Below are 17,759 nucleotides of genomic sequence, written 5' to 3'. Positions count from 1 at the left end.
AACAAACAAGCAACACTAATTTTGCTCATTTGCCGATACGGGTTTGCAGCGGGAATGGAAAACTGCAGGTGCTGGGGGTGGATGTGGGGACAGAGGGTGGCAGGATGGGTGACCAGCGACGGTGGCCGGGCCCCGGGAGCGGCACAGCCCGGGTTCCATCGGCGTGGGAGAGCCACGGGGCAGAGCCAGAGGTGTCACACAGAAATGGGAACAGATCAACCCGACAACCACCCTGCGCCCTCGCTACCGTCCCTCAAAGAGCTCTCCAATTAGAAAAGTGCTTTCTAATGAGCTGCTGGTAATTAGCGCCACCCCAGCAGCCTCAGCAGAGCGCCTCAGTGCAGCCGCTGCCCCCCAAACACCGCGCGCTCTAATGAGGGCGATCTCAGCCGGGCTGCTGGGCCTGAGAGGCACCGAGCCCTCCTGGGGCTGCAGCGGGGAACCAGAGGGGAACCAGAGGGGAACCAGAGGGGAACCAGGGCAGGATTTCTGTGTGTGTCTCCCTGCCGGGGCACTGTGACCCCCTGACACCTCCCAGGGCAGCCCCAGCCAGCCAGGCTGAACACAGAGGCTGGAGATGCAGGGGGCAGCCACAGCACTGCCCTGGGAGAGCCCCCGTGTCAGAGGAACCAACAGGGAGGGACGAGCTTAAAACAACATTAAGTGATCGGCCTAAAAGCAGCAGAAGCTCCAACAGGAGGATCAGGTCCCATTTTCCTGTTCCCTCTGTCTCTTCCCCCAGCTCATGTCCCAGCACAGGGGTGCAGGGGTGCCCACCAGGACACCCCCCCATGCTCCTGGTGCCACATGTGGGGGGCACAAGTCCAGCATGGGGGCACAGCACAGCCTGGGGCTCCCAGCCCAGAGCAGCTGGTGGCCCCCACACAGACAAATGGGTCACTTCCCCCTCAGCAGTCACACTGGCATCTGCAACACCCTGACACTCACGTGCCCAAAGAGAGGGCTTTGTGACCCAGAGGGACACTCAGGACCAAGGACCTGGGCAAACACCTCTGTGTGCTCAGAGCCACAAAACAATTCAGAGTTCACCTGCAGGCAGAGGTGTGCCACATCCTGAGGGGCCAAACATCCCCCTGGAAGCACCTGCAGGAAGGAATTCAGGCATGTAGGGCATGGATCTGACAACGCTGCGCAGCTCTACTTGAGCCCAACTCGAGCCCAAGTGTAGAGACCTACTTTGCAAAACCTTGAGCTGCATTTGCATCGTGTTGAGACACAAAGAACTTGCAAGCAGAGGGGCTTCACTGAGAGGCTTCAAAACAACCCTGGGGAATGGAGCTGCCACTTCAGTCACACGTGGGAAATCTGATCTTGGGTGTGCCAGAACAGCCCCAGCCACACTCCTCACAGCAGATCCTGGTGAGGAACACCAGCATGAGACAAGCTGGGGGCACTGAGGGCCAGCAAGGTACATCCCTGGTACATCCCTATCTAAAGAAAAGAATTACTTCTTTTGCAAGTGTCTGTAATGGTGGCACCACGGGTAATTTCCTGTGTTTAATGGTTGTTCCTGACTGCAGTCAGGACCTGACCTTTCCCCACCCAGTGAGGAGGCTGTGGCTGTGGCAGGGAAGAGGCTCTCTGCTCAGACACACCCACAGCTCCAGGCAGAAGGATGCCCATACCCAGATTTTGCCCAGGCCAAGGAGATCGGCAACAATCTCTGCGACTGAAACCTGAGGGTGGCTTCCCTGAAAGCTGACAGGGCTTCCAGCTGCCCCTGCACACAGCTCTGCTCTGCCTGCCCGTGCCAGGGCCACATCCCCGCCCCACTGCATCTCAGCAGCACCTCACTCACGCCCTCGCTCCTTTAAAACCCTGCCAGTGCTGTGCCAGCCCCAGCCCCGGCGGGCTGCCAGGCACACGGGCAGGGCATGTGGGGTGCAGACAGGCACACACAGCTGACCCGACAGCCCCGGGTGCTGAAACACAGAGAGGAGCAGCCAGCAGGCACAGCTGGGCACAGCCCCCTGCCCGAAATGCCCCACACCCTGCCTGAAATGCCCCACACCCTGCCTGAAATGCCCCAACCCTGCCCGAAATGCCCCAACCCTGCCCAAAACGCCCCACGCCCTGCCCGAAACGCCCCATGCCCTGCCCAAAATGCCCCACACCCTGCCTGAAATGCCCCAACCCTGCCCGAAATGCCCCACACCCTGCCTGAAATGCCCCACACCCTGCCCGAAATGCCCCAACCCTGCCCGAAATGCCCCAACCCTGCCCAAAATGCCCCATGCCCTGCCTGAAACGCCCCATGCCCTGCCCAAAATGCCCCATGCCCTGCCCGAAACGCCCCACACCCTGCCCAAAATGCCCCACACCCTGCCCAAAATGCCCCATGCCCTGCCCAAAATGCCCCACACCCTGCCTGAAATGCCCCACACCCTGCCTGAAATGCCCCAACCCTGCCCGAAATGCCCCACACCCTGCCTGAAATGCCCCACACCCTGCCCGAAATGCCCCACACCCTGCCCGAAATGCCCCAACCCTGCCCAAAATGCCCCATGCCCTGCCTGAAACGCCCCATGCCCTGCCCAAAATGCCCCATGCCCTGCCCGAAACGCCCCACACCCTGCCCAAAATGCCCCACACCCTGCCCAAAATGCCCCACACCCTGCCCAAAATGCTCCATGCCCTGCCTGAAATACCCCATGCCCTGCCCAAAATGCCCCATGCCCTGCCCAAAATGCCCCACACCCTGCCCAAAATGCCCCAACCCTGCCCAAAATGCCCCACACCCTGCCTGAAATGCCCTCCTACTGGGGCTGTTGTTCCTTGTGCTCTGACATTAACAAGGCAAATTGAGAAACAACAGGCTATTCCTTTATACAGCAGCAGCCAACCTGTGCAAAAGAGCACCCTGAGACTGCAGAGCAGATCCTGCAGCTGGGTGTTTTCAGAGTTGTCAGGCTGTCTCAGCACTGCCAGGCTGACGGGCGCAGGGGGCACTGGGGACTCTGTCACACCAAGGAGAGCAGAGAAGTTCGTGCCCAGCTGGCTCCCCTCGGCAGGGGTGGGTAGGATCACTCCTGGGATGGGGCTGGGATGGCTCAGGGATCTCAGTGGAGTGGCTGTGGCACAGAAGGAGGGCTGCAGTCTGCTCAGGGAAAGTGAGAGCTAAAGGAGTCGCTGGGTGCACACAGATGGGCAGAGCTGTGCTGGAGCTCTCCAAGGGACAGCCCAGCCCTGACCCCGGTGCTGGGGCTGTGGTGGCAGAGGGGACCCTGCCCTCACCCCCAGGGCCCCAGGCCCTTCCCAGAGCTATGGAAATACAGATAATAACGAGCAGCACGGGCCATCCCCGAGAGGCACCAGCTGCTAACGTGAATCCAATGCACTTTTTGATGCTGAAACAGGATCCCACCCTCCTCCAACCACACAACTGCGACCTGCAGAGAAGGAGCCACCCGGGAGAAGGGAAAACAACGAGGCTTTGTATTAAAAGATCAGGAAACGCCTCACAAGGACATTACAAGTAGACAGATGATGGCTAACTTCAGTCCCACAGCACTTGGGAAGCCCCTGACACTGCATTCGGAAGATTTAAAACATTAATTAAGAGAAAAACCAGCAATTTTAATAATTAGGAACACTTTTCCAAGAAAGAGCCACATTAAACCCAGTCCCCACAGGTAATTGAAGCCCTCAGACCCGGTGTTGTTTTTCTGTGCACCCAAGGAGAGCCACAAAAGCTGCTCAGGGCAGAGAGGAGAAGGAGCCGCCCACATCTTGTTTAACTTTGTGTTGTGTGCAGCAGCAAACAGCGAGGTATTGTGGCAGAACTGCTGGGCTCCCAGCAGCAGCTGGCGTGTGGTGGATCACACACGGGTGTTTTGAAGTGAGAACTTTAAAACCATTGATAACAAAACAGAATTCTGCATTCCCTTTAAATTACACGAGAGGGTTTAACAGGTCTGAGACAAACACAGGTCTTTTGGGGAACAACCTCCCTCTTTCTATCTGATATCACATATTCTGTCATTTATGTCTCCTGATCATCATTGCCTTTCCCAAATCAATCCAGAAGCACTGGAGTTTCCTACAATATACAACAGCCCTGGAACAACAACTCTTTGTAAGGCACAGAGCCCAAGAATATTTTCTACAATCAGCTGCTTCCGGTTTTCCATCAAAAGAGGCTTTTACTACTTGCCACACCAACAAATTCATTGTGGGTCATGAAAGACAGTCTTGTTCCTCCTGCTGTGTCACTGGGGCTGGTGACAGCTACCAGAACACTGGGAAAATACACCAAAAACTCAAACTGTGCACCAGCCACGTCGCATTTGAGCTGCAAGAGATGTAACAGAAGAGACTTTTCATTTCAAAATGTCCTTTCCTTGTTTTCTAGCAGTCCAGCACTGCTGCACACACTGCAATTACAGCACTGAAGGGTGGTCTCTGTACAGCATTTCACACCACTGGAGCACCAAAAAGCAAATCAAAAATAATAGAAAAAAATCTCCTGAAAAAGAGCTGAACTGACAGCTCTGCTCATTTCTTGGCAACTGGATGGATCAGCACCATGAAAATACAGTGATGTCTGCTTTGGGGTTGTGGTTTTTAACATGTGCACGTTGATGAACCCACACCTCCACCACGACCTCCTCCATGGCTTGGAAAGGGGGCTCAGGCCTTGGCACTGCCCAGGGAGGTTTGCAGTGCCCATCCCTGGAGGTGGCCAAGGAATTCCTGGAGGTGGCACTCAGGGCTCTGGGCAGGGTACATGGGGCACAGCTGGGACTGGATGATCCTGGAGGGCTTTTCCAGCCTAGATGATCCTATGATTCTGTGTGAAATACCTGTTTCAAAGTCCCTTCTGTGCCCACACTGGGCAGTGAGCAGTGAGCTCTATCTGTGTGTGTACTCTGCACTTGGAGTTAATTCAGACATTCCCAGCTGAGACCGTTTTCCTCACGACAGCCTTGTCAACACAGTGATGATGACTTGAAAACAAACTCTGGATTTCCCTCTCGAGAGCAGCCACTGGTGGGGTGTGCAGCTCCAGGGTGCTATTTCAGGCACACGGTCCTATCTTTGTCCCAGAGGCTCGTGAGCAGCAGACACGCTCCCAAAATACCTTTGGCTGGGATCAGTGGATGTGCTGCTCGGCAGAGCTGCTGCTGCAGCAGTTTAAGGGCTGTGGGAATGCTGCTTCTCCCCTGGCCCTCACTCCTGTCACACACTCAGCTGGGGAGGGCAGGCACGGGGGCAGCAGGGGCTCACAAGGGGACCCAAGTGCCCCAAGCAGGCTCCTGGAGCTGCTGGGCTCTGGGCTGGCCAGCACCAACACCAAGGGGCTCTGGTGTCCCTGGGACCACCGCGGTGTCCCCACATGCAGGGCTGAGTTCTGCCACACGTTGAGTTGGGCAGGCATTCCCCACAGTTCTGGCAATGGAAGGGGCTTCTTTTGGCAAAGAAAGAGAACTTAGGAGCAAGACAGCGTGAATGAGAGGGTATCACTCACACGTGCTGGCAATGACAGTAGATCTGGGAAGAAACAAAGAACAAGAGAGTGATGAAAACCTGAAGATATTTTGCTTGACCGCAGGTAGGAGCAGTGATCCCCTTTGGTGCTCCCTGTAGTCAACAACAAGGCTGTTCTTTCTTTTGGAGGTGTCAGGACAGATTTGCTCCATGGTCAGACCTCAGTGATGCACCCGAGCGTCTCAGGGACTGGGCTGGCCCAGTCAGGGTGGCCAAAACCAGTCAGGATCCATTCCCACTCCACGAGAAGAGAGCAGACCCAAATTCACAGCAGATGTCAAACAGAATTATTCACCAAGTTCAGATTCTCTGGGGAAAGCAGACATCCTACTTCTGTGATAAGAAATTCTCTGGAGCACGGTGATGTGCAACTCGCTCTGGAAAGTAAGAGCATCTGACAGAGGATCAGCCCCAGGGAGGAGGGAAGCCAGGTCCTGCAGCACACGGGGAGAGGGGCACTGCCCTCCCCTCAACTGGGGTGGGCACCATGGGGGGGCCGAGCTGGCCCTGGGGGAGCCCCCTCCTCACCCTGCACAGCACCTCGGGGTGCTGCCAGGGCACAGCTGGCTGCTGGGCCCAGCACGGCCCTGGGGCTGGGCTAGCTCGGTGTCCTCAGCACCAACACTGACCCCTGGGCACCAGGGCACCCACCTGCCCTGGGACACCCCGCAGGGCAAACCCCAGGGAATAACCCGGGCAGCCCCGGCAGGAGAGCACCAGGAGGGCGGGCAGTGGAAAAACCCCACTTGAGCACAGAGAGCAGGAGGAGCAGAGTGGCCTCTGGAGAGAGCAGCGGGGGAGGCAGGGGTGCCTTTGGAGATGCCAAGCTAAGAGCATGGAAAAATCCAAACCAGGGCCAGAAGAAGCACTAGCTATCATCATTTCCCAAGTAGTGCTGAGGGGCAGCAGAGACTGAACTGTTTGTTGATGTTACTCAGCCTTTTGATAAACAGAAGCAATTTGTTCTAGTTAAAAGAAACCTGCTATTTTTTAAATAAATTCGCAGATTGATCTTTACATCAGTAAGCCATGTAGAGAAACACACAACAGGCTGAAACTATTCATTAATCAATCCCTAAGTCTGCCTCGCCGCAGCTGTGCTTGTTTTGACACCTGCCTGCGATGCTCCTGCTGTGGCATTTAACGTGGAACAAAGGCCAGCGGAGCAGAGCGGCAGCCGCTGCCCGTGCCCCCACTGCACAGAGCGGGCACAGAGCTGCCGGGCTGGCACTGCCCTGAGGGCACTCCCGAGGAGCAGGGCAAAGCCCCGTGCTGTGCTGGGCAGGACCTGGCGGCCCCCGGAGCTGCCACAGGCTGCGGGAGCTGCGGGAGCTGCGGGCACAGGAGGGAGAGCCCGGGCAGAGCAGCGCCCCTGGCAGCGCCCGACGGGAGCCGCTGTGCCCCCAGCTCCGAACAGAGCTCCTCCTGTCCGTGTACCCAAACCTCGGCACTCCCGGGTTCCTGCAGAGAGCCCGGCATGAGCCGAGGGGCAGCGCCCGCCGGGGCCGAGCCGGGCACACCCACACCCCGGGCGTACCCCAGAGTACAGCCCACTGCCCGGCACTGCCCAGCACTGCCCACTGCCCACTGCCCAGCACTGCCCACTGCCCACTGCCCGGCACTGCCCACTGCCCAGCACTGCCCACTGCCCAGCACTGCCCACTGCCCACAGCCCACTGCCCAGCACTGCCCACTGCCCGGCACTGCCCACTGCCCACTGCCCAGCACTGCCCACTGCCCACAGCCCACTGCCCAGCACTGCCCACTGCCCGGCACTGCCCGGCTCCCCGGCACTGCCCGGCTCCCCGGCACTGCCCACTGCCTGGCACTGCCCACTGCCCACTGCCCTCAGCTCCTCCCGCAGCGTGGGCTCAGCCCTTGGGCAGAAACTGTGAGCACTTGGGGAGCCCAGAGCTCTGTGCTGAGCTCACAGCAACAGCCTGCACCCACACCAGCTCTCCCCAAAATCTTTGCTTGCAGGAGAAACAGGGTGTGAAAGGTGTCGAGGTGAGGCTCGGCAGGCACTGGCGGCACCGGCACTGTCAGAGCCACTGGCCTGTCCACCCAGCAGGGGTGACAGGGAAGCTCTGTGTCCTTAGGAGACACACAGCCAGCACTCTCAGGAAAGGGGATTGTTTCACCCTGGGCTGAACATCCTGCCAGGCCTCTTCTGTGCTGGAAGAGCCACTAATCCATGCCAGTTCAAAGTTCTGAGCAGATCTAGAATCAGGCTTCAATATGAAACCATGGGTCCTGTTTGCATGTGTGTGAATTATTCATGTGCTTACCACATGCAGCATTGAGCCTTTAGAGTGGAAATTATTTGGGACCAGGCTTTGGCCCTATTTTCTGTGAAGCACAAAGCATGTTTTCCAGCAGTGCAAACAATCCAAACACAATGTGGATCATTTTCTGTGTTCCCTGCTCGCTGGTCCTGCCTGCCAGCTCCCATTAAGGCTGGGAGCCAGCACACAGAAGGCCAACGTGCAGTCCACAGCTTTCCCCTGGGCTCTGTGACATTTGTTTCCCAGGGCAGTTTAATGTGCCACATCTCTCACACAGGGGATGATATCTCCCTCTGCCAGTGAAATAAACACACTGAGCCATGTGGGGAAAGTCCAGAGAGCACCAGGGCCCAGAGGAGACTCACTCTCACCCACAAATGTTTCTCCTAATCCTCACAAGAACTGCCTGCTCAGAGGAGGAAGCTGAGCTTTAGCCCAAGCCCTGTTCTTTTGCCTTTTTTTCCCCACCTTGGATACCTGAAATACTTCTATGATGGCCTTTTGCCACCATGTGGTCCCTCTAAAATCCCAGGACACAAATCACACCCCAGTATTTTAAGCAGTGGTGGCAACTTTTGTTGAGTTGTCAGAGGGTAGGAGGGGGTTATGGTCAGGAGAAATAAAGAAAAGGAGAAAGAAATGTTTTCTCCTGAGCAAAGACAGCTCAGGCAGGAATGGGAGACCCAAAGTAACACATCAGTACCTGCAGTGCTTCCACAGCCTCACTCCTGCTCTCCCCACTCTGCCTCAAAACTGCCCTGGGCACTTTCCCCAGTGCTCCAATGCACATATTACCCACATAAATACAAATATCACCTGTACCTTTGGCCAGCTCAGCTGTAACCAAATGCAAACCTTGGACAATGAGGTAACTCTGTGTTGGGACAGCCCTTTGCAGGTTACCCTCAGAGTCACTCAGGCATCATCAGCCTTAGAAGCTCTTTGCTGGAGCCACCAGAACCAAGTAAGGGTATTTTCTAGAATAATAAATGAAATTTATCAGCTTCCAGAAACATCAGCAAAGCTATAAAGACATTACATTGCAATTTAATTTAAGTTAATTAAATTACACAGCAGGGCTAACCATCAGCCTGTAAGGATTCGTGGGCACAGGCAAACCAGCAGGCCACGTTAATTCTGAACATCCTTCAGTGCCTGCATCTCCTCACCCCTGCCAGGCACCAGGAGAGCCCCGAACACCACCTGAGATGTAAATGAACACATCAACACTGGCGCACCCGGGCACACCTCACTGCCTGGCAGTGCTCACAGACGGCTGTTCCCACACAGCCAGAGCACTTTTAATTTTCCATAACTGTTACCGAAAGCAGTTTAATTCCTGAAGATCAGTGGGAGAGGGAGAGAGGACACTGACATTTGTCTTCTCTTGGGCAGAGGAGTTCAGCTGCTCTCAGGCTGCCTCGACACTGGACTTGAGGAGATGAACACCAAGGCAGGGCACAGCCAGCATGGACCCCCTCCCTGGCACACACCTGAGCGGGTGCTGGCACACACCTGGGTGAGTACAGGCACACACCTGGGCAGACGCTGGCACACACCACATCTAGGGGGGACACCCCCCTGCCAGCCCGCAGAGCCTGCAGCGCTCCCTGTGCTGCCTCTGGGACTGGTGGCCACATCCCAGCACAGGAAGCCTCAGCAATGGTAAATGGGATGGCTCGGGGCAGGATGTGCAGTCAGGTGTGGAAACTGCACCTCAACAGCCCCCAGAGCCATGAGGGGCTCCACAGCCTGCGGGGGGACCGTGCCTCCACTGGAGAGCAGCTCCACTGAAAAGAGGGGGAAAAGTCAGACCTGCTTGTACAGCCCAGGCTGCCCTGAACAAGGGGCTCAGCAGCATCCCTGCTCCGAGTCCGGCCTGGCCACGCTCACAGACACTCCTGTGTCCACAGCGAGGGGAAAGCCAAGGCCTGACCCAGGGCACAACACCCCCGTGGGTGAGCAGTGCTCCTCTTGAGGCATCCCCACCAGAAATAAAGCAATGTTCAGGAGGAAATGCAGGCTCTCCCCAGCCCTGCATGGGCCCGTGGGCACACACCAGCTCCACAGCCTCCTCCCCTAACGTGACACACCGAGAACCCAGGCAGCTGCTTCACCACCTCAGCACCCCACTTTCAGACAGTGAAAATACCAAACTGCAAAAATAGCAGCTTGTTTCGTTTCTGGGGAGGTTTTCTTGTCAAGTGCCGCTCACTGCCATTGCACCAGGCACGACAGGAGGTGACCTTGTGCTGCCTCACAGCCAGCACTGACAGCACAGCTCTCCTGCTGCCCCTGCTGCCCTCTGCAGCCACCACCAGCGCCACGTCCCGGGTGTGCACCCCAAAAGCACAGCTGCAGGCATCGGGGAGTGCCAGCCCTGGGAAGGGCACCACGCCAGCACTGGGGACACGGGACGAGGGTGGGCAGAGCCCCAGCCACGTGCTCCTGCATGCTATTCCCAAATCACAGCAAGCCCATTCCCAAATCACAGCAAACCCATTCCCAAATCACAGCAAACCCATTCCCAAATCACAGCAAGCCCATTCCACGCGAGTCATGAGGACTGTGGCCTCCACAGGATACACCAAGAATTAATCTGATTTAATATTTCACTTGAATGGTACTTCCAGTGACTTTTCCTTGATTGCCCTTGTCCCTCCCTATCCATCAGATGTCCCCCAAATTGCTGTTGTGTTTATTTTTTTTTACTCCAGCTCCATGTGAACAGTCTCAGCTGCCCTGGGGGCTCATTTCACCCCGATCTCCTCTCCTCAGACCTCCACAGACACATGAGCCCCTCGGGAATGGCTTTTCTTCAGACCTCAGCCAGCACTAGGACAGGGCCACAGGCAGCAGGGTGGAGAGGGACAGCACAGTCATTAACCAGGCCAGAGACAGTAACCCCAATACTGCACATGGTGCCACACACCTCCATGGCTTCAAACTGGGGAATTCCCGGATTTAACCTATCTCTGCATTACATGACACACTGCAAAGCTTCATGCCTAGAAAAGTTCTCTGTCCTTGGTGGGAATGGGGGACAGTGGCTCTGACAGGAGGCCAGGGACAGAGAGCCCGTGGAGGGAGCGAGCCCTGGGCAAAGCACAGGCAAAACATCCCAGATCTGCGGGGACAGAGAGCCCATGGAGGGAGCAAATCCCTGAGCAAAGCACAGGTAAAACATCCCAGATCTGCAGGGACAGAGAGCCCATGGAGGGAGCAAATCCCTGAGCAAAGCACAGGTAAAACATCCCAGATCTGCGGGGACAGAGAGCCCGTGGATAGAGCAAATCCCTGAGCAAAGCACAGGTAAAACATCCCAGATCTGCAGGGACAGAGAGCCCGTGGATGGAATGAGCCCTGGGCAAAGCACAGGTAAAACATCCCAGATCCACAGGGACAGAGAGCCCGTGGAGGGAGCAAATCCCTGAGCAAAGCACAGGTAAGACATCCCAGATCCACAGGGACAGAGAGCCCGTGGATGGAATGAGCCCTGGGCAAAGCTAAAACATCCCAAATCCACGGGCAGCCGGAACAAAGCCCCGCCGATGATGCTAAACACAGCTTTGCTGACACCTCCTTGCAATTCCCACTCCCTCCTCCCCCCCTTACTTACTTAGTTACCACTTCGATAGTACTGAAAGGCTTTTTTCCCTTGTGTTTAAATATCAGGGAAGACATCTGTGCTCCCAACCCACAGCCATGAAAGTCAGGCTATGGGAAAAGCTCTCCTTGCAGTCTGAGCAGGGAACACTTTGGTCACTGGTTTGCAGAGCATGGAAGCTGAACACATCTGTGTCTGACCCCAGATAAATGGTACTGGGGATTTTACACCTGCCTCACTGGGCACTACACCACAGATTTCCAGGAAGAGGGCAATGTTTCCTGCCCAGGGCTTGCAAGCCCTGCCCAGCTGAGGTGACAGTCGGGTTCTGTGAGGAGCACAGCCAGCAGCAGGGACAGTGCTTAGGGGCAGCCCTGGCCCACAGGGAGCAGGGGACACAGCCAGGCCATGCTGGCTGCCCCAAGACCAGCAGGGGGTTTATGGCTCTGACCACCTCAGGGGAGAAACTTTTCCTGATCCTTGGATCCATCCCCCAGGTCCCTCCCCAGCAGCAAAGCAGGATGTCCCCAGGCCTGTCACAAACCTGGCCAGAAGTGTTTGGGTCCCCCCAGAGCTGCAGGACACAGAGCAAGCGAGGTCAGGCTTTGCTCCCCATCCTCCCAAGTCCCTGTTGCCCCCAAGCCCTGCCTGTCGGGCAGCATGCCCTTGTTTCCCTGAAGGTCCCAACCCCTGGAACAAAAAGTTATGGGGAAGAATCCCAAGCTGAAAAGCTACTGCTGAGAGCGTGGAGGACGCTGGACATCTCACTCCCATGGGAGCAGGACAGAGGGAGTCAAAGCAGGAACACAAAGAGCTTGCCCACCTGCGAGGGATGAAATCCCGAGTTCCGCGGGATGCAGATGGCAAGGACAGCGGGCCCGGGGGCTGCCCGAGGCTGCACGCAGCAGGCAGCCCGGGGGACTCGGGGGAGGCTCGGGGGAGGCTCGGGGGAGGCTCGGGGGAGCGGCTGCGGGGTGCGGGGCAGCCAGGGCCCGGCCGGGCACCGCAGCCCGGGGGGCTCGGGGGGCTCGGGGGAGCGGCTGCGGGGTGCGGGGGCTGCCAGGGCCCGGCCGGGCACCGCAGCCCGGGTCCGCCCGTGCCCAGCGCAGCGCTCCCGGGCCGGGGCAGGCGGGCTGCCCGCTCTCTCCAGTGTGACCCCACGGCTCCCAGCACACGGCCTGGTATGAAAGTGGGTATTGTTCGAAGCAGTTCCCGCAGGGTTCGCAGCTTCTCGCCCGTTCCCATGGGGACGGTGCCACGCTGGGATGAGGAGCGATGGGAGGCGGCTCCGGGGTCCCCGCGTGTCCCCAGAGCTGCGGCCGCCAGCGAAGGCACAGCCAGAGAGGCGGCACCGGGGCGGCTCCGAGCTGCCGGCATCTCCCCATCACCGCCTCCCACGGAGCAGCCTCTCGCTGGGAAGCTCCGAGGGCCCTTGGAGCCCTGTCAGCCCCACATCCACCAACACACGGCCAGAGGGCAGCGAGACCGCGGCGCCCCCACACCTGCACAGCCCCTGCAGCTGCAGCCCCAGCCCGGTGCCTCTTCCCAGCGTCAGCTGAGCTTGGTCCCCAGAGGGGACAGCACACGACAGCCAGGGACACCTCACCTGACCCGGACTGACCCTGAGCACACACAGCCAGGCTGCTCTACCGGGACAGCTTCACCCATGAGCTGTACAACTGCAAACTCGGGTTTAAAAGTTGATTTTGATGCAAGTAGGATAAACACAGGCGCCTGCACCTGACCCCCTTACAAAACACCATCTGCGTTCTGGCAGAGTCAAACATGGGATGGGGGGAAAGGTGATTGAGACAAAATACTAATCATGATGAAAGTCACTGGGCTGCACCACTAAAACCTTGCACATCAGCAGAAAAACTAATTCAGCGTCAGGCCACGGACAGGAACCCTGGACAGCTCGCCTCATGTCAGCAAGGGGAGGCACAGCAAAGCAAAAGGCAGCAGATGGCTTCACAGATTCTCATGTATATTTACACACAGTTTTTTTAGTAAACCACTTTGATTCAGGAGAAACCACATCCAAAATGCACTCTTGAAATTCCTCTTCAGACATAATTGCATAGAGAGATAAATCATGCTGTGGTTTCCCCCCTCTTTCGTGTATCACAACTGTGGGCAATGCTAATAGCACTAAGTGTGCCCTGTATTTCCTCCTGCTCAGCCCCAGTGCCCAAGTCCAACAACTCTGCTAAGCATTTTTTAGATATCTGGGTTGAAACATTCCTATTGGCTTCACAATGACAGGTTTTCCTCACTTGGTATAAAAAAGAAATTTAAAAAAACCTAATTTTTTTAAAAAAAGGAGGGAGATGTCAATAAAACTTGCTTGGCTGTTTCCCAGAATGACAGCATAATTCCTGCCTAAATGACAAACAAGCCTCGTGACTTCCGTGCCTCCTCTCGCTCTCCAACTCCTGACAGGAGGGGACAGCGGGGGGGGTCGGGCTCTGCTCCCAGCAACAAGGACAGGAGCAGAGGGAACGGCCTCAGGCTGGGCCAGGGCAGGCTCAGGGTGGGTAGCAGCAGGAATTTCCCCATGGAAAGGGGGCTCAGGGATGGGAACTGCCCAGGGAGGTTTGGAGTGCCCATCCCTGGAGGTGTCCCAGGAATTCCTGGAGGTGGCACTGAGTGCCCTGAGCTGGGGACAGGGTGGGGACCTCTTGGTGGGCACAGCTGGGACTCGATGATCCTGGAGGTTTTTTCCAACCCGATTCTGTGATTCTGTGAGACACCACAGTGCCCCGTGCCCTGCACAGAGACGTGTCTCAGACAGCACACATGACCACCCTTCCATGGGGCTGGAGAACAAATCCTCTCCTTGAGTAAGGAATTTTTAAAAGCTCCTTACAGGTATAAATAATAAACCCTGCAGACAAGGGTGTGTTTTTCCTGATGGAAAACAGCCCACAGTGGTAATGCAGAACCCACAAGCCCACTACAGTTCACTTCAGCTCACTGAGTCCACCTTACTCCAGCACACCACATCTCCGAGGGCTCCACCTTGCAGCCCTTATGCTCTTTTGCCTTGTTTTCTTCTTCCCATACTTTTTCCCTTTGTTTTTCCTCCTTCCCCTCCATTCATTAACTTTCTCTGTTCATGAACAGAGTGCCACGTACCCTGCCAAAACCAAGCTCTCAAAAAGGCATCCCTATGCAGTGTCCAGCTGGACAGGCTGCAGCTCCTCCCAGCTGATGGATGTGCAGCCTGCCAGGTTTCCTGTGGGACTGGAACCAGCTGGAGCAGCGGCTCCACAGGCAAAGAAACCCCTCTCCCCCACACCAGGGCTCCCTGGAAGCACACACAAACACAGGCACTGTCCTTTCAGCTTCCCTATTGGTAGAACCCCAGTGGTGAAAGGCCCAGAAACACCTCGCAGGCGCTGTGTGCAGGCAGGGAGCAGCCAGGCAGGGCACCCCAAGGGACAGCTGTACTGTGCCCAACACACAGCACCAGGCACACCTGGCCTGCACCTGAGGAAGCCACCTGAACTGGGGGAAACCGGCCATGGGGAAGGGAGGCAAGGAGGGAGCAGCATAGCTGTGCCTCGGGCATGGCTCCCCAGAGCTCAGCTCTGCACTGCCCTGGGTGAACCAGGAGCCAGCCCCACAGAGCTGAACCAGCACCAGCTCCTCTGCCACAGAACAAACCCAGCCCCAGCACTGGCAGAAAAGGTGCTGAAAAAGTGGAGAGGGTTGAGAACAGGTCCTTAGGACATACCCTGGCATTCTCAGTTTACCCTTGGAGTCACAGACTGGGGGAGCTCAGCCACACGTCCCACCAACAAGGACAGCAGCAGCCGTGGCCCTCCCAGCTCCTGTGACACAGGAGCTCCTGCATTTATCCAGAGGGGATCCAACAACAGCTGGGGCGGGACAGGCACAGGCTGAGGAGAAACAGCAATTCTCAGTGGAGGGGTAAACACTGGGTAACCCTCTGGAGCCTGGTGCTTTGCACCCAGAGTCAGCAAACGCATCGCTGCTCACCCCCAGGACATCCCCATGCGCTGGCTCAGCCACGGCGGTGTGACAGGGACCTGTGACTCAGTGAAGCCCCAAAACCAGTCCCCAGGAAGTCAGGGACGAAGACTGTAAGGTCTGCAACAATTTGGAGTCAGATTATCTGAGGGAAAATACCAGTTGTGTTACTACTGACTACAATAAATGTTAACCTTCAATTTACATACACCCTGACAAAATTAACAGGGATTATCTGCTGGATTTCAGCAGTCAGGCTCATCCTTGTGAGAGATCCATCACAAGGAACCACGTATGGGCAAAATTTCACATACCAAAGGTCTTTTCCTTTTTACATTTTTAATTGATTTCTCATTAAATTGTTGTCACTAGTAACTCTTCCACATTATGTCACACACAAACCCAAGTATCAACTGGCTTCTTTATCTAAGGAAGTTATTGGGATGTCTTAAGAGATCACCATAGCAACCGTGCCATGACAGTAAATATGAGTTCACTGGAACAACACTGTAATTGCTCTGAGCACACTCTAACAAGGAATTATGGAAAAGCAGGAGATACCAAGGACCACTGTGCCAATAACTGGGACACAGCAAAAGCACTGCTTGGAAGTACCTGAAGAGGAGTTTCCAGGCTCCTGTCAGCAGTCATTCAGCTGCAGAGCTCACTCGCCCTGGTTGGCTGCACACAGGCTTAGGGCAGAATTAAAAGCCTCTCAGAAAGAAATTTTGCTTTCAGAATGAAATTGCACCAAAGCCTCTGATTTAAGTGTCTTTACTCGGCTTGCTCAGTGTGAATTGCTAATAAAAACATGTTGGAGAAATCAACCAGCTCTTGTGCCGGGAAGAGTTTGCCAGATTTAACCTGTCAGCTGCCAGAGCAGCACAGACAGGCACGGTCCCCTCACCGAGGCAAGTGACCCTGACCCTCACATCGCTGCTCTCAGACTCAGACTAACACATCTAATTCCAGCTTTATCCAGAGCACAATTCCAGTGCCCCACACACACACAGGGATTTCTGTGTGTGCTCGGCTGATGCCACAGGGCCAATGCAGCATTCAGCACTGCCCGGGCACCCGGCACCTCGATGGCTCTCCCGACTCTTCCCCACCCACAAGGTTTCTTTGCTTTGCTCCTCTGATAGCTCATCCTGCACACGAGATTTCTGATGCAGCCGTGGTATTCCACGGTGTATTTCTAAAAAAACCCAAGTTGTATTTTGGGAAAACCCCAAAGCAGCTCTGTGCACTGACAGCCGTGTTTGGGTGTTGATGGCCGGGGCACCCGGCCCTTCCTTGCTACAAGCGGGGCTGTCCGTGCACAGACCGAAACTTTGCTGCTGAACTGTCCCCTCCGCCCCCTCTCAGTGCCCCTGGTTCTTAAAGTGGCCCCGCGGGTCCGTGGGGTGGCCTTGGGCAGAGCCCCTGCGTCCTGCGGGGAGGCAGCGCCGGCCGGACCCCCACACCGGGCACCGCCGGGGACCCCAGTGCCGGGCAGGGGCAGCTCGGCACCGCGGGACCGGGCACGGCGGGACAGGGCACGGCGGGACAGGGCACGGCGGGACCGGGCACAGCGGGACAGGGAACAGAGGGACAGGGAACAGCGGGCTGGGCATCCCGGGCTGGGCACAGCGGGATAGGGCACCGCGGGACAGGGCATCCCGGGATAGGGCACCGCGGGCTGGGCACCGCGGCAGCGGCAACGGCACCGCCGAGGCTAGGCGGGGCAGGGCCGAGTGCCCCGGGGCTGGACATCCCGGGCTGGGCAGGGCAGAGCATCCCGGGGCAGGGCGGGCACCCCGGAGCGTCTCGGTCCGCACTCACCGTCCTCCCGCTCGTCGAAGACGGGTCTCTTGGAGGAGGAGGCGCTCGCTCCCATCCTCTTCTTCCACTTGCTCCAGTGAAACATCGGGGCAGGCGGCTGGCATGCCCTGCGGCCTCTCCCCGCCGGCCCGGCGGCTCCCGCGGCCGGCCCCGCCGCCGCCCTCAGCCGCCCCGAGCCCCGGCGCCGCCCGCCCGCATGGCAGCGCCCGGCGCCGCCGCCTGCCGCCCGCTGCCCGCGGCGGCCACAGCGCGGCGGGGCGGGCACAGCGCGGGGGGAGCGCGGCGGGCCCGGGAGGCGGGCGGGGCCGGGCAGAGGGGCCGGGGAGGCGGCCGGGGGGGCGGGAGCGGGGCTGGGGATGCGGGTAGTGGGGCGGAGCAGGGCTGGGGATGCGGGCGGGCCGGGGGATGCGGGCAGTGGGGCGGAGCGGGGCTGGGGATGCGGGCAGTGGGGCGGAGCGGGGCTGGGGATGCGGGTAGTGGGGCGGAGCAGGGCTGGGGATGCGGGCAGTGGGGCGGAGCGGGGCCAGGAGCTGGGGGAT

The 17,759-nt window shown here is 57.5% G+C and overlaps 1 protein-coding gene across 4 annotated transcripts in view; it reads right to left on the bottom strand.

Moving 5' to 3' along the window:
* STK32C (serine/threonine kinase 32C) overlaps window positions 1–17,469 on the bottom strand; it is a 72,037-nt gene extending 54,568 nt beyond the window's left edge. For all 4 annotated transcript variants that reach the window (XR_010081272.1, XM_063405042.1, XM_063405038.1 and 1 more), the window contains exon 1: window positions 17,221–17,469. Coding sequence is in view for 2 of the 4 variants with exons in the window: in XM_063405042.1 (XP_063261112.1) it covers window positions 17,221–17,305 (85 nt within the window). In the remaining 2 variants the exon portion in view is untranslated. The remainder of the gene's footprint in view (window positions 1–17,220) is intronic.
* Window positions 17,470–17,759: the final 290 nt, after the last annotated feature.

This window comes from Prinia subflava, chromosome 9 (genome assembly GCF_021018805.1).
Source record: "Prinia subflava isolate CZ2003 ecotype Zambia chromosome 9, Cam_Psub_1.2, whole genome shotgun sequence".
NCBI classification, from domain to species: Eukaryota; Metazoa; Chordata; class Aves; order Passeriformes; family Cisticolidae; genus Prinia; species Prinia subflava.
The sequence above is the reverse complement of the archived record's forward strand: the minus strand, read 5'-3'. Positions and strand labels throughout refer to the sequence as shown.